This window comes from Equus caballus, chromosome 1 (assembly GCF_041296265.1).
Source record: "Equus caballus isolate H_3958 breed thoroughbred chromosome 1, TB-T2T, whole genome shotgun sequence".
NCBI classification, from domain to species: Eukaryota; Metazoa; Chordata; class Mammalia; order Perissodactyla; family Equidae; genus Equus; species Equus caballus.
The window spans coordinates 12,093,117-12,107,871 of NC_091684.1; the positions used below are offsets into that span (position 1 = coordinate 12,093,117).

Sequence of the window (14,755 nt, forward strand, 5' to 3'; positions counted from 1 at the left end):
GGAAGCCACGGAGGGGAGTCAGGTGATCAGGTTTGTGCTCCAGGGATCGCTCTTGCAGCCGATCACACGATGGGTTGGAAGCGCTGAGCCCTGTGAAGGGCAGTGGTGGTTTGGGCCAGAGTTATTGGCTGCAGAGAGACTCGAGAGGTAGATTGATCTTGGATATATTTTGCTGTCGGGATAGTTAATGGATTGATTAGATATGGGAGGAAGAGAAAGAAGGATCAAGGATTTCCAGCTTGAGAAGTTGGCTGATGATGTGGTTTACCAGAATGAGTAAGACTTTGGGAGGAGGTTGGGGGAGAAGATGAAGGGAACAGATTTTGGTGGCAAATCAAGGGGCACTTTGAATATGTCTGAGAGTCATTCAGGGGCAGGCGTGGACCAGGAAGCTGCAGGCTGCAGCTCAGCTCTGAGAGCTGGGCTCCACCCTGGGCGCCTGCAAAGGAAGGTGTAATTTCAAGCCATGGATGAGGACATGGTGGGGGAGTAGGCAGAGAAGAGGGGAAATAGAAGCAGGCAGTCAAACCCCAAGAAAACTCTCACATCTGGAGATTGGCCAAAAGCGCAGGAAGTGGCAGTAGAGGCTGACACACGCTCAGAGAGACAGGAGGAAACCCAGGATGCGGTTCACGGAGAAGCTTCGGGAAGACGGGAGTGCTCGGCTGTGTGTCATTCTGCTCAGAATGAGGAGACAAGAGAGGGCGGTGGATCTGGCTCCTGGAGCCAGTGATGGTCCCCTCAGTGTGCCCCAGCCCTGAGGGCACTGAGAGCCTGCCTGTCTTGGAGCTGCTCCACATGGTGGAGAAAGAACTAAGAATCAGATGAACTTTGCGAAACAGGGTGAATGAATACGTTTTAGAATGACAGACTGAAAATACTTTTATTAATAGTTGTGATGACGGTTTTCGTTATTACTAATCACTACCACTTTTTGAGAGCTTAAGGTCTGCCAGGCACGGGGCAAGCATTTTACATACAGTATTGTCCGTAACCTCAGCACAACTCTGAAATAGGTGTGATTATATCCCTGTCTCATGGATAAGGATGCTGAGGACTGTTAGGAAGTGCCAGGAAAGCTTTGAGCCCAGATGTGTCTGAGTCACCGTCCTCGTTTCCGAGGTGGGGACTTACAGGTCTACAGAGTGAAGTGGCTGGTCCAAGATGTGGCCTTTTGGTTTTCCATCCACTCGTCCCACTCCCAGCGTCTCCTGCTCTCAGGTAATCCCTCCTCTCCCTGGACCAAGAGGAGGACCGCTGAGATGCCCTGTGTCTCTGACGCAGGATGGGGCAGCCTGAGTGTGTTTCCTTCGGGCATTGCAGGGCTCCATTACCCCAGCTGACAGCCACCTGCAATTAAGGACCTAAAACAAGTTTGAAGTGGTAGATGAAGATCTTAAGAATGGTCCCCTTGGGAGGAATCTGCTTCCAAAAATGGAGGGCTTGTTCCTGAGGGTGGAGAATAAAGTAGGGAAAGGATCAGATCCTGGCCTCCCCCACCCGCTCCCTCAGTGGGTAGTGATGAGCTTGTTAGAGACCCACTAAAGGAGCTGTCGAGTGACATCTCTAGCTCCTTGCTGATGGCATGTGATGATGACTTCAGCTCAATAAACATTTGCTGGGTCGGGCTGTACTCTGTGCTGGGAATGTAGAGAGGAACACACAGACCCTGTCCTCAGCAGCTTGCACCTGTGTGTGCATGGGGCCGACAAGTAAACGCCCTGGTGTATACAGTAATACAATTAGATATTGGGGTATTTGAGCCTTATACAAGTTTTTAAAGCCTTGCTATTTTTGGTTCAAAGTACACTCATTTTTCTTTTTATCAGTTAAACCTCCAGGGTGTTAAACCTGAGCTGGTGTTTTTGGTTTTTTTAAAGCAAGCCCCAGCTCCCTCATCTGTAAAATGGGTACAATAATACCCATCTCATAGGTTGCCATGGGAATTTAATGCGATCAGCTGTGCACAGGCCCCCTGCACACTGTCTGGGTCATAGGGGTGTTAGTCTTTCTTCCCTTGGTGACCCATTGCCCTTCAGCTATAAAGAAATGCCGTACCGAACAGTCCAGGACTGTAATGTCAAATGGCCAGCCGTCTGTGCTGGAGAAGAACTCAGATTTCTGCTGATGATGGGAATTTGGCTTGACTTTAATTATTTTCTTTTTCTTGGGTGTTGGTTCCAAGTCACTTCTTGTTCAGCCCAGAGGGTGGGCTTCGGTCTTTCCTGGCACCCTGGGATGTGGGATGGGGGTGCTAGAGTCTGGCTTTCGCTGAGAAGGTGGTGGAGGTGGCTGTTGTGTATCTGTCCGAGCTGAGCCCTGATGTGTGGTCGGAGCACAGCGCGTGAGAAGCCAGATTCTTCTGACCACACGGCTTGCCAGACACAGAGCTCGCGTCAGCAGGGAGCACACACCGCCGAAGAGTTTGGCCCGGGGCTTGGAAGTTCAATTTGAAAAGGCCTCCAAAACCGGGGAACGCGGCTCCCGCCCCGGCCGGTCCCTGGGCGGTTTCTGGGAGCTCTCGAATTTCCTGCTTCCAGTTTGGCCAGGCACAGGCCTGCTGTGGGGCTTTCCTGCTTTCCCACTTCTGTTCTTGGCCCATCCAGGGGGCCGCAGGAGCATAGGAAAACAAGGAATAGTTGGGGGGTGGGCAGGAAAAAAATTACTAACTTATTCTTCTGCGAGTGTTTGGCTCCCCTCTCATTTTGTGGAGGGCCTCTCTAAAATCAGCCACGCGTCTCCTTGTCGATGGATGCCTAGGACTCTCTCCATGTGATAGTGACCTTTGCCAGGAACCTGTGTACCAGTGTGTGCCTAGGGATGTTTGCTTGCTTCTTTATACCTTACCTCTTTCAAAAACAGGGGGTGATGATTTGGGACACTAATTACGATGGAGCATGATAAAATCTTGGTATATTAAAATGCAACGAAAATACTTAGACTGGCTTACAAAAGCATATCCTTTGTGAAGAGGAAAGACAGAAGTGATAATAACTAGACCTTTCTGAGACCAAAGAGTTGGTGTTAGGACTACAGATGAGCTGTCCTGTGGGGGGCATCTGAGCCTCTAGCCCCCGTGTGTGTGGCAGACACAGGGCGAGGCAAGCCTTCTGTGGGCCAGGTGTCGTGCTAGGACTGGCCTGAGACTGTGGATGGACAGGCATTGGCTGTGATATAAGCCAGGAAAGGACATGGTTGGTTCTCAGATACACAGTTCATGGCAAGTGTAGAAGACAAAGTGGGGCTGAGTCTGGAAGCCTGGAGACCTGTTAGGCAGGGAGTGTGGCCGTCTGCAGGACTGGCTGGGTGGGGACAGTGATGACATCCTGGACTAAGCAGTTAGCAGTGGGAACAGAGCAGCGTGGACAGTTGGAGGGGGTTTTTGGGGGTTGAAATCAACAGAACTTGGGAGGAGTATGTAAAGAATTCTGGTGTATACTTCTGCCTGAGAGAGACCAAGAGGATAAAAATTAGGGAAGTAAAGACCTTGAATTTGAGGTGCCAAAGGGATGCCAATGTGGAAATGTCCCATAGCCTGTTGAAAATGAGAACATGGGTCCCAGGAGAGAGGTCAGCATAGAGAGAGGACTTTGCAAATCTTTTGTATGTATCTAAGAATTGAAGCTATGAGGGTGAATGGAAATATATGAAATTAATGGGACAATTCCTCTATTTTGAGGGATAGAGGAAGAGAAGAGCTAGCCAAGGAATCTGAGAGGGTGGGGAGAGAGGGAGAGAGTGAGCCAAGAGAAGGGATGCGGTAGAACTCAGTGGTGGGACAGTTTTCAAAAATGAGCAAGAAATTAACAGTGTTCAGAACTGCAGAGAGGAAAAAATGAGGTGTTAGGAAAGGTCGTTTGGGTCTGACAGAAGGTTCTTGATGAACTTTAGGAGAGGGAGGGGTAGATACAGGTTGCAGCGTTTGAGGAGTCACCAGGAGGTGAAGGAGTGATGCTGGAGTTCAACCAGCTCTTCTGAAAGTTGGGCTGTAGAGGGCAGGAGAACAAGTGTTGAGATAAAAGATTTTAGGATTATCCAACACAGACCTCGTATGAAGGATGCCAGTGGTGTTGGTCAACTGCAAATAAAGAAGAATATGGAATGACTGGAGCTCTGGTTTTTTAATTTATTTGTAATTAGAAAAGAAGTACCAGTTTTCGACTTAAGATGTATTTTCTGATGGCATTATAAGAAGTATGTTTCCTTTTGATTCTTGAAGCATTTTGAAATGTGTTCTTTCTCCATTTCAGTGTATTCATCGAGATTTAGCAGCCAGAAATGTTTTGGTAACAGAAAACAATGTGATGAAAATAGCAGACTTTGGACTGGCCAGAGATATCAACAATATAGACTATTACAAAAAGACCACAAATGTAAGTCTATGGCAGGAAGAGGGGTGGAGTGGGGTGGTGTGGAATGTTCTAGATGAAAGACAATAGATGCTTAGAGCTGGAAGGACTGATGAGGGCTCATTCCTCTGCCTTGCATTCCTGTTCTTTTGCCTTGTTCTGTGCAAACTTCTCAATAAGCAAATTTAGGCTATGTTTGAGATACTTTTAGTAAATGTGAAATAGTCTTACATATAGAATAATCAGCAGCCTCTAGGATCTTTATAAAACTCTTTGTCAGAACTTTCCTAGTAAGGATTAGAACTTGGGAGTTTCTGGGTTAACTTTTGCCTGGAAGTTGGTTGGAGTGTGTCTGTGTGCTAGGGAGATGGATGATAATGAGAATCCAAGGAAATAGCATTTTATTAATGTCCCCAGATCTGTGCTCCCCCATTGTGTAGAGTCTCAGTTGGGGCTTATTTCTCCTCTAATGACTGACCAGTGAAAACCATTTGTGTCAGCTCATAAAATAAGCAAGCAGGTCACAACCGTGTTGAGCCTGCTAAAGTAAACTGGTTTTAATATATTGGTTTTTGCATTTCTTCCACACTTGCAGGGGCGACTTCCGGTCAAGTGGATGGCTCCAGAAGCCCTTTTTGATAGAGTATACACCCATCAGAGTGATGTGTAAGTAACTCCCTTGTCTCTGGCTTCTCCATCGGGTTGAGTTGCAAAAATATTGTACATTCTTCCCCTTCCTTCCTTCTTTGGTGCCTGCTGCATTTCACACATTCATAGAAGGTTCAGGAGCCGGCCTTAGAAAGAACGGATTTTATGGTAGGCTGGTAACCAATGCTCTGTTACTAATCTGCCTGGCTTCAAAGCGCACGGGAGGTGGAACCACTAACCTCCTCCTGCCAGAGCGGAAGTCCCCTCTTGGACTTATTCACGAGACACAGCTACAAAGCTGCTATCTACTTTGCCAAGCTGTTGGCATGTTCTTTGCTGCCTTAAAACAGGAATCCTGAACCTTTCCCTAATAGAGGGTGGTTTAGTCCTATTTCCCCCATCCCAGGTTTGTCCTCGTGGGGGAGGGCGAGTGTGACATGGTCTGCTCAGAGGATCTCGCAGGGGCTGCTTGCTCTGTTTGTTGAAAAAATTCTGACCTTGTCCTAACATCCTTGATAACGTTATAGAAATACAGTGAAAACTATATAATATTTACATAATGATATACTTATATAAAAGAGATAAAAATACTCTCAGGGTCAGGCTTCAACTGGTATTTTAGAATTTTAGATTTAGAAATTTGGTTGAAAGATGTTACCACTGTGGGAAGCTGGGTAAAAGGTAGAGAGGATATTTCTGTACTGTTTTTGTAAGTTCCTGTGTGTCTATAATTATTCCAAAATAAAAAGTTAAAAAAAAAAAATCAGTTGAGCTATTTTTCTTTGCATGAGCGGGAGGATTTCTAGGGTGGGCATTGATTCCATGCTCTCTCAGTGGTCCTCTTCAGCAATCCTAGAAGGAAGGCGTTATGAGTCCCATTTTTGCAACGAGCAAACTTCCTCTGCATGCTGCTGCCTTTCCTCTGCACAAAAGTGGGGACAGTTTCATTTCTGAAACTCGCCCTAATAGAGTCAGGAAGGGCGTTTTCCCAAAGCCACAGCGACATAGGTCAGTGCAGGATCCTCTGCTTGACTATCCCAAGAACTGTGGGTCTCCTGCACGAGGCTCAGAAAGTCCACCTGTGGGTCTCTGCAAAGTCAGGGATAATAGTTGTATGAAACTGTCTGGGACACAGAATTCTTCCATCCTGACTGATCCCAGCCTGGTGCTGATTCCCTTCTTGACCTTAGTGAGTCACTCACCTTTTGTGCCCTCAGATGCTCCACTGGCCGCATTGGGCAGCTGTACCTCGCAGAGTTAGCTTGCTGGCCTTATTCTGTCCCCTGCCCATACTGGTCGTTCACAGCGCTGGGGTCAGGCACGTAGGCCAGTGGAAGAGTTGGACAGGAACATAAAGAGCTTTGAAGCTTAGGAGTTGAGATCTTCATGTTGCTAATACTGTATTTAAGATGAACAACTTTGAGAGTGATGGAGAGACAGCAACCACCCAAATCTCCACCAAAAAGAGAAAAAGAGTGATGATGGTTTACCTTTTTGTCGGTTGATAGAAAATTCCATCGGGACATCCCCACTTTGTCCTCATTTTGGGATGCTCCCTGGGGCAGGAAGGGGCATGTAGGTGACCTGCAGGAGAGCTCAGCTCATTTGTCTTTGAACCTAAGAAGTGAGGGGGCGTTTATTTTCTTAACCGGGTCTGTTTAGGTTTCCGTGGTTCAGACGGGTGAGTGATGCTGTGCTTTCTCCCTTCTTTGCAGCTGGTCCTTCGGGGTGTTGATGTGGGAGATCTTCACTTTAGGGGGCTCGCCTTACCCAGGGATTCCCGTGGAGGAACTTTTTAAGCTGCTTAAGGAAGGACACAGGATGGATAAGCCGGCAAACTGCACCAACGAACTGTAAGGGCCGTTGTCTCTCCTGATACCGCAGTAGACCCACCGCCCCGGTGACGCTTCTGCCTTCTGTCGCTTTTCTGAGGCCCCTGATCTTCCAAACATGCTCTAAGAAGAATTGCTGAAACTTTCAGGGCTCAGTCACAGAACTGAGATAGACAGCTGCACTGACAGCCATGACTGTCCAAAAGAGAGATCATTCTGAGGTGTATGGTGTGAGCAGGGCTCACAGAGGACGTCGGGCTGCCCGGCCCAGGGCTTCCGACGTCGCAGAGCAAGCAGGGTGGTCTTCCTGGACCACTGTGTGGTGCCTTGCTGTTGTCTCCTCGGAGTAACAGGAAGACACCTCTGGCCTTCCCTCACCCGCAGGCTAGAAGGCCGGGGGGCTGCCCTCGCAGAGTGTAGGATTAAAGCACCACCATGGCCTTTCCTCACTGGTTGTGCCTGGCTCCAGCAGACCGAGTGCAGTGTGGGTGCTTCTGCAGCTTCTGTGACCATTGATAATTGCTGTCACAGATTGCCCTCAACCACATTTCCTCGGAGTGAATGAGTCAGTGTCTGGTTCCCTATATTTTACCCATATTTTAGCGCAGAGATTAAAAATTTGTCCAGGTGCCGTCCTTAGAGCACCAGATCTACCTATAAAACCATGAGCTGGTTTCTAGAAAAACCAACCCCGCACTTTAAGTGGAATTATGTTGTGTTTGTGACACGCGTCTTGTGCAGTAAAATCAGTTCTTTGAAGAGGAGCCTCTCCTCCCAGCCCCCCAGGATTAACTAAGGAGAGTGATTGTCCCGGAGACTACAGTCTATTGTGTGTCACTTCATGGGGATTATATAGCAATAATCCCATGAGTGCTTTTCGGTGTACAGTGGACCTCTGATGAATGGCCACATTTTATAGTATATTATATAAAGGCATTTATTGTGTTCCTTGTCATTCCTATTGCTTTTCCTAATACAGAGGGTCTGTCGAAACCCATTGTCAAGATAAGGCCTGGGAACCTGGACCCATCCAAGAGTTAATCAGGAAGTTAATGTGCTGCCCAGGGATGGAGGATTAATTCATAAAACCCTTACCTTAAACTTGTGGTTTTCAAACTTCATTTTTTTAAACTAAGGAACCTTTGTCCACTGGAATCATTCAAACAAAACCCAAAGTGTCAGGCAGATAAAAATAGAGCTGCCCTGGTCTAGGCTGGGCTGTGTGGGAAGACCAGAGACCTGCCTGCTCGTATGTGGCTCTTTGTGCAGCATCCAAAAGTGCCATAAAGTGTGATACCACTTGATAATGACGCTGCTGAGGGGCTCCCAGAAGTCATCAGGGAAAGCATAAAGAAGTGTCTTTCCTGGTGGCATAGATACCTTCCTAAGACATTTTGCGTAAAGTGATTTGTAAATTAAAGTGCCCTTCAGAGGAGCCAAGCAGTGAATCTTTTGGGAAAGTGAGTAACCACCTCCTAATTTAGTTGCTTGGAAAGTTCTAATACGTTTTTGTAATTTAGGATGTATCTCCACATTGCCTGTTAAAACTGGCTTACTCACCGGAGGAATCCATTTCTTCCAGGTACATGATGATGAGGGACTGTTGGCACGCAGTGCCCTCCCAGAGGCCGACGTTCAAGCAGTTGGTGGAAGACTTGGACCGAATTCTCACTCTCACGACCAATGAGGTAAGACCTCCTTCCCGGAGCTCGTGGTCCTTGCTCGGGAGACCAGTGCGGCTTTGTAAATGCAGCCTCCCCTGCTGGAGTCTGTGGTCTAGTTTATCATTTTTCCACAGGGGTCAGACAGAGTTAAACTATGTGTTCCTCCCAAATCTTGATTTTTCTCAGAACTGTATTTTGAGAGTTCTGACTCATGAAACCGAAGACTGAGGGCCCTACTTGAGGCCACCCCTCACTGTGGCTTTTGGGTGGCGGGTCCAGGGTGTGTGTGTGGGGGGGGGAGTGTGGGGAGAGGAAAGAATTGTCCAACTGCAGCGTTTGGGTTTGCCTCGGGAGGAGCTTGGGTTTACGTGCTGGTGGGCTTGTGGGCCTGGTGGTCACTGTGAGAGCTGCTAGTGTCCCGTAGCTGATGGGCTGGTTTGCATGCTGTGAAGTTCTCCAGTTCTAGCTTCCGATAACACAGAACACAGTCATACGTGGGCCTGTCTGGTAATGGCGTGTGGCTTGTGGTCTCCATCTGTGTGTATGTAAACGTACACACAGTTTCCTATAATGAATGACTTATATGATTTTCAAGTGAAAACCTGTACTTTTCGTTAAAATGCTTATTTTCTATAAAATGTTTATAATCTATACCAACCAAAGAAACACTCTCTGTCACTCACTTTCCGAATTCACTTTAAGATGCAGACAGAGTGGTCTCTGTGGTCATGGAAAGAGTCTGATCTGAGCAGGAGAGGTGATAAACCCATCAAGGCCAGAAAAAACCCACGATAGAGAGAAACTGTTAGTGAATGAATTTGTGATATTTAATGAAGTTGCAGTGCAGCGTTCCTTCAAACAGAAAAAAAACCCCACAATTGTCTTAACAACAACAAAAAAGGTTGAAAACACCCAAATATTCTAGAAGGAAAGTAATGCATTTATTTTTAGATAATACATTTAATAGTTTTTAGAGTGATTTTTTAAAAAAAATAGTGAAATGCTGGGATGTGAAGCCTTCAGCCAGCAACATGATCTTGTGCGTCTGACTGCGGCTGATAAGGGAGCAATCGCATTTAAATGAATACAGCTGACCTTCAGAAGTTGAAAGGAAAAGGAACAGTTTAAGGGAAAAAAAACAACTTTCTTCTCCTGCCAAAATTGTTGTTTCCAGTATAAGTTCTTTTAACCCTAGACTTGGAATTCACTGACATCCCTACTTTTTCCCTATCAGATCTGAACATTTATGGCTTCGTTTAGGAACTGGGAAAAGCACTAAAGTCCCATTTTAATGATCCTCTGTCTGTGCTCGCTGCTATTTATTTATATATTTACATTTAAAGTGCGCCCGTTCAGACTGAAATTTACATCCAGTATCCTAAAATGAAAAAGCAGAATGCCATATTGTCTAACGGATATAAAAATCGAAGTTTCTTTCCTTCTGAAAATCATTACCATATGCTCGAGAAAAATGGTTCCATTTAGGACAAAATTTCATTTTTATCATTGTAAGCAAAAAGTTCTCTTTTGATGTGGTGGGCGTGTTTGTCTCCAGTTGTGTGGTTAATGCCGATGTTGTTGAAACTGACACATCCCCCATTCTCGGGTAGGGACTCTTTCTCTTGCCAACCCTGGTGATGAATTATAGTGGGTTTTTTTTTTTTTTTTTTCTGTCTTTTAAAATGTATACTTGCCAACGTTCTGTGGGCTCTTTTCTGATAACGCTGAGGCTGGTTGTGCTGTGGTCTGCAGTTTTTGGCCCCTCTCAGCAAAACCACGTGTCATAGAATAGTTATTGGCTTCTGGGCCTGTGAGCAAGGCTGCCCCAGTGTGCCAGCTCAGTCGAACCATTGAGACTCAGAAGTCCCCCCGTTTAGAAACGTTGCATCATTTCAGAGCAGGGGTCTGCAAACCTTTTGCGTAAAGGATCAGTCAGTAAATATTTAGCTTTGCGGGCCATCCTGTTTCTGTTGCAACAACTCAACTCTGCCGTTAGGTCAGAAAGCAGCCACAGATAGCATGCGAATGACTATGTCTGTGTTCTGGATAAAACTTGATGGACCCTAAAATTTTAATTTTATGTAAATTTTATATAATTTTAATGCCATGAGATATTATTCTTCCTTAGATTTTTTTCCGACCATTTAAAAATGTTAAAAACCATTCTTAGGGGCTGGCCCGGTGGCATAGTGTTTAAGTTCATGCACGCCATGTGGGTGGCCTGGGGTTCGCTGGTTCCAATCTCGGGTGCAGACCTAGCACTGCTCGTCAAGCCACACTGTGGTGGCATCCCACATAAAATGGAGGAAGATTGGCACAGCTGTTAGCTGAGTGACAATCTTCCTCACAAAAAACAAACAAAACAAACAAAAAACCAAAAACCATTCTTAGCTCCTGGGCCATACAAGAACAGGCAGTGGGTTCTTGCCCTGTCATAAGTCTGAGGAAATGGATGGAAATGGGCCGTCTCTTCTCTGACAGCAACACCAACAGTTGCTTTAGGAAGCAGAATAGCCCTTTTTGAATTTCAAACTTTCAAAACTTTGAAACTTAACCTCTCTTTTCCTAGACTTTTCTTTAACAGCCCATTATGGATTTAACATACACGAGCACATCCAAGCCTTTTTTGAACCTTGTTTATATTTTCAACTCAGAGAGCTTCTGAGAGTAATGAATCACATTTGTGAAATTACCTGCTGAATGAAGACGTATTCCCCTTAAATTATCCTGGAAACTACAATAGTCAAATGTCATTCGTAAAACAAATATTCGTGGTCTCAGTTATTTAAAGGGGTCTTGGGAATTCACAACACGTTAGGTTTTTTTCTTTTGCTGGGGCTCAGATTGGAACCCTGTGCTCTAGTGAGAAGGCGCATAGCAAGCAGGTCATTTGTGCAAGTGGAGTTGACCACCCAGCGCCTACTGTCCACCTAGGTTTTAGCATTCCCTACCTGCCAATCATTTGTTCGTGACGGGTTGTGAAAGAAAACTTAAGGGCAGCCTCGAATTAATAGAGTTGGAATCTCAAGGAGGTCTTTGTGGGAGCCGGGGTGGGCTGGGTCTCTGAACCTTGAAGGGGTTCCCCCGTGCCATCCCAACTCCAAAATCAACATCTCAAGAGCCTGTGTTTGAAATAAAAGTCTTCTCTTCCCTTCTTTCAGGAATACTTGGACCTCAGTCAGCCTCTCGAACCGTATTCACCTTGTTATCCTGACCCAAGATGAAATAAAACGTCTCTCTTCCCTTCTTTCAGGAATACTTGGACCTCAGTCAGCCTCTCGAACAGTATTCTCCTAGTTACCCTGACACAAGGAGTTCATGTTCTTCAGGAGATGATTCTGTTTTCTTGTGTTACGACCCATGCCTTCCTCAGTATCCACATATAAACGGCAGTGTTAAAACATGAATGCGCTTGTCTGCCTGTCCCCAGATAGGACAGCACCAGGAACCTAGCTACACTGAGCAAGGAGGCATGCCTCCTTGTATATATGGATGTCTCCGCTTGTATATATGGATCAGAGGAGTAAATAATTGGAAAAGTAATCGGCACACATGTAAAGAATTTATACAGTTGGAAACTTGTAATCTTCACCAGGAGAAGAAGAATGTTTCTGGGGCAATGGACTTCCATGGGCCACCACGTGCCCGTGACCCCCTGTGGGTACTGGCTGTGGACCAGCCGGACTCAAGGCGAACATATGTTCTGCCTTTCTTGTGAATTTTGTAATAATTGGAGAAAATATATGTCAGCACACACTTACAGAGCACAATTGCAGTATATAGGTGCTGGATGTATGTAAATATATTCAAATTATGTATAAATATATATTATATATTTACGAGGAATTATTTTTTGTATTGATTTTAATGGATGTCTCAATGCACCTAGAAAATTGGTCTCTCTTTTTTTAATAGCTATTTGCTAAATGCTGTTCTTACACAGAATCTCTTAATTTTCACCAAGCAGAGGTGGAAAAATACTTTTGCTTTCAGGGAAAATGGTATAACATTAATTTATTAATGAATTGGTAATATACAAAACAATTAATCATTTATAGTTTTTTTTTTGTAATTTAAGTGGCATTTCTATGCAGGCAGTGCATCAGACTAGTTAATCTATTGCTCGGACTTAACTAGTTGTCAGATCCATTGAAAAGAGAAATATTTACAGGATATGACTAATTTGGTTAAAGGAAATTTTGATATATTTGTGTTTAAACTCTGCTGTCAGATAATTCTTCTTAAAACCCGTAAATGCCCATATTTGAAGAACCCATTTATAAGAAGGTGTTTTGTTTGGATGCATAGCTCTGTCATTGGGCCCATGTAACAGTTAACTGGACTCTCCAAGACAAATGGTACCAGCATCCTCTTAAAAAGATGCCTTAATCCATTCCTTGAGGATGGACCTTAGTTGAGATGATAGCAGAATGTACTTCTCTCTGGCAGCTGGCCTTCTGCCTCTGAGTTGAACATTAATCAGATTAGCCTGTATTCTCTTCATTGAATTTTGATAATGGCTTCCAGATTCGTTGGCAATAGAGGAGCCTTTTAGGATCTTCACGTCTCATCATAGAAAATTGAAACACTGAGTTGTTCTGCTGATAGTTTTGGGGATCCTTCCATCTTTTTAAGGGATTGCTTCCGTCTGATTCTGGCAGGACCTCACCAAAAGATCTGGCCTAATACCAACGTCAGACAAAATGTCGTCATGTTGTCCGTTCTGTATTAAAGTATTGTGTTTTGCTTTCGGAACACCTATTCACTTTGTTATAGCCATGCAACATGAATGCAGATTACACTGATTTTACGTGTTACGAAATTGGAGAAAGTATTTAATAAAACCTGTTAATTTTTATACTGACAATAAAAATGTTTCTACAGATATTAATGTTAACAAGACAAAATAAATGTCATGCAGCTTATTTTTTTAATAATCGTGTCTTACCAAATGGTTTCATGTACTCCGAGGTGTTGACTCAGTGCTGTCTGGTGTGATGGCACAAAAGGAAGGTTTGTTGTTTGCTACAAACAGGTCACTTGCCAGAGGGGTTGGCCGGGACCAGCAGTCCCGGGGAAAGGTGGATCCAATGGAAAATCAGAAGAGGTTGGTTCAAGCCCTGGTTCAGTTCCTTCCTGGGCCCCAGGGGAGTCTGTCTCCTTTCTGGGTCCTAGCTGCTCCCAGAGGAGCAAATGAGGAATGGCGTGGGAGAGAGCTTTGGGAATGGGGCAGTGTTCTAAGGATGAGGGGTCCTGAGGGGAGATGTTCAGAAGATCTGGACACTGGGGACCTTGAAACCTTTTAGGCTGACTTTCTTGTGATGTACAGAGTAGACTTTCCTTCAAAATTTCAACAACACAGCGTGCACACGTTTAAAGTAATTTTACTTATTTCTATGCCTCCAAGAATTTGGGGAGGGAAATGGCATTTTGCCTGTTAGCAAGTGCAAATCTGTGACACTTAAGGTTTCATTACATCTGCTTGCTAGCCTCAGCACCAGGAAAGGCAGAAGAAACAGCGTGGTTTCTCCCAAATTTCAGCCATGCTCTCAGAGCCTCACGTGGCCATTGGTTACAAGGTGCCATCACGGGGCTTCGTTGTGTTTGACACCTTCAGTGGTGGAACAAGGGTCTCCCCAGGCATCAGGAGAGTGGCCTGCAGTCCTGGTTCTGCATTTGTCGACATCCTGTGCTACCATTTCTTATCAGTAGCACAGGGTTATAATCCCACAAAAGAGTGGGATTACAAGACGTGTGAAAGCAGCCTTCAACCTATGGTGGAGGATGATGATCCTGCAGCCCTCCGGGCGTCTCCACGAGTGGGATCCCCTCGGCCAGGTTGGAGGAAGGACTTGCTGGTGCTGCAGCTGTGTTTAAAGCAGGGCTCCACGTCCGTGCCAGTTCTTCTCTGAAGATCCAATGATGCATGTTCTATACTTTGGAGACTAAAGGGGTAGTTTATGGCTTTTTATTAGACAATGTAGATTATAATCCTATGCTAGCTGTTGGCCCTTTTAGAATTATTTTGTGAGATTTGTCATCAAGGGAAAGAAGGCAGGATACGGTCCATGAGAAGGATAGGAAATACTTCTATTTTGAGACCAGCCCCAATTAAACAGACACAGGCAGGGCTTGATAAGAATCCTGGAGCTTTTAAAGCCTTTCTTTCACCCCTAGACCTAAGGAAAGCAATGGCAATTAGTTGAACCACAATGTGATTGTTATTGAGACACGAGTTCAGTTCATTTGCTAAGAACCGAGA

The 14,755-nt window shown here is 45.2% G+C and overlaps 1 protein-coding gene across 36 annotated transcripts in view; it reads left to right on the forward strand.

The window, feature by feature from the left end:
- Positions 1-13,404, forward strand: part of FGFR2 (fibroblast growth factor receptor 2) — a 103,045-nt gene extending 89,641 nt beyond the window's left edge. For 23 of the 36 annotated variants that reach the window (XM_070264123.1, XM_070262679.1, XM_070263073.1 and 20 more), the window contains 5 exons: positions 4,251-4,373; positions 4,945-5,015; positions 6,713-6,850; positions 8,412-8,517; positions 11,747-13,404. In XM_070264123.1, the coding sequence (XP_070120224.1) occupies positions 4,251-4,373; positions 4,945-5,015; positions 6,713-6,850; positions 8,412-8,517; positions 11,747-11,899 (591 nt within the window). In that variant the 3' untranslated portion in view covers positions 11,900-13,404. 36 annotated transcript variants of the gene reach the window in all.
- Positions 13,405-14,755: the final 1,351 nt, after the last annotated feature.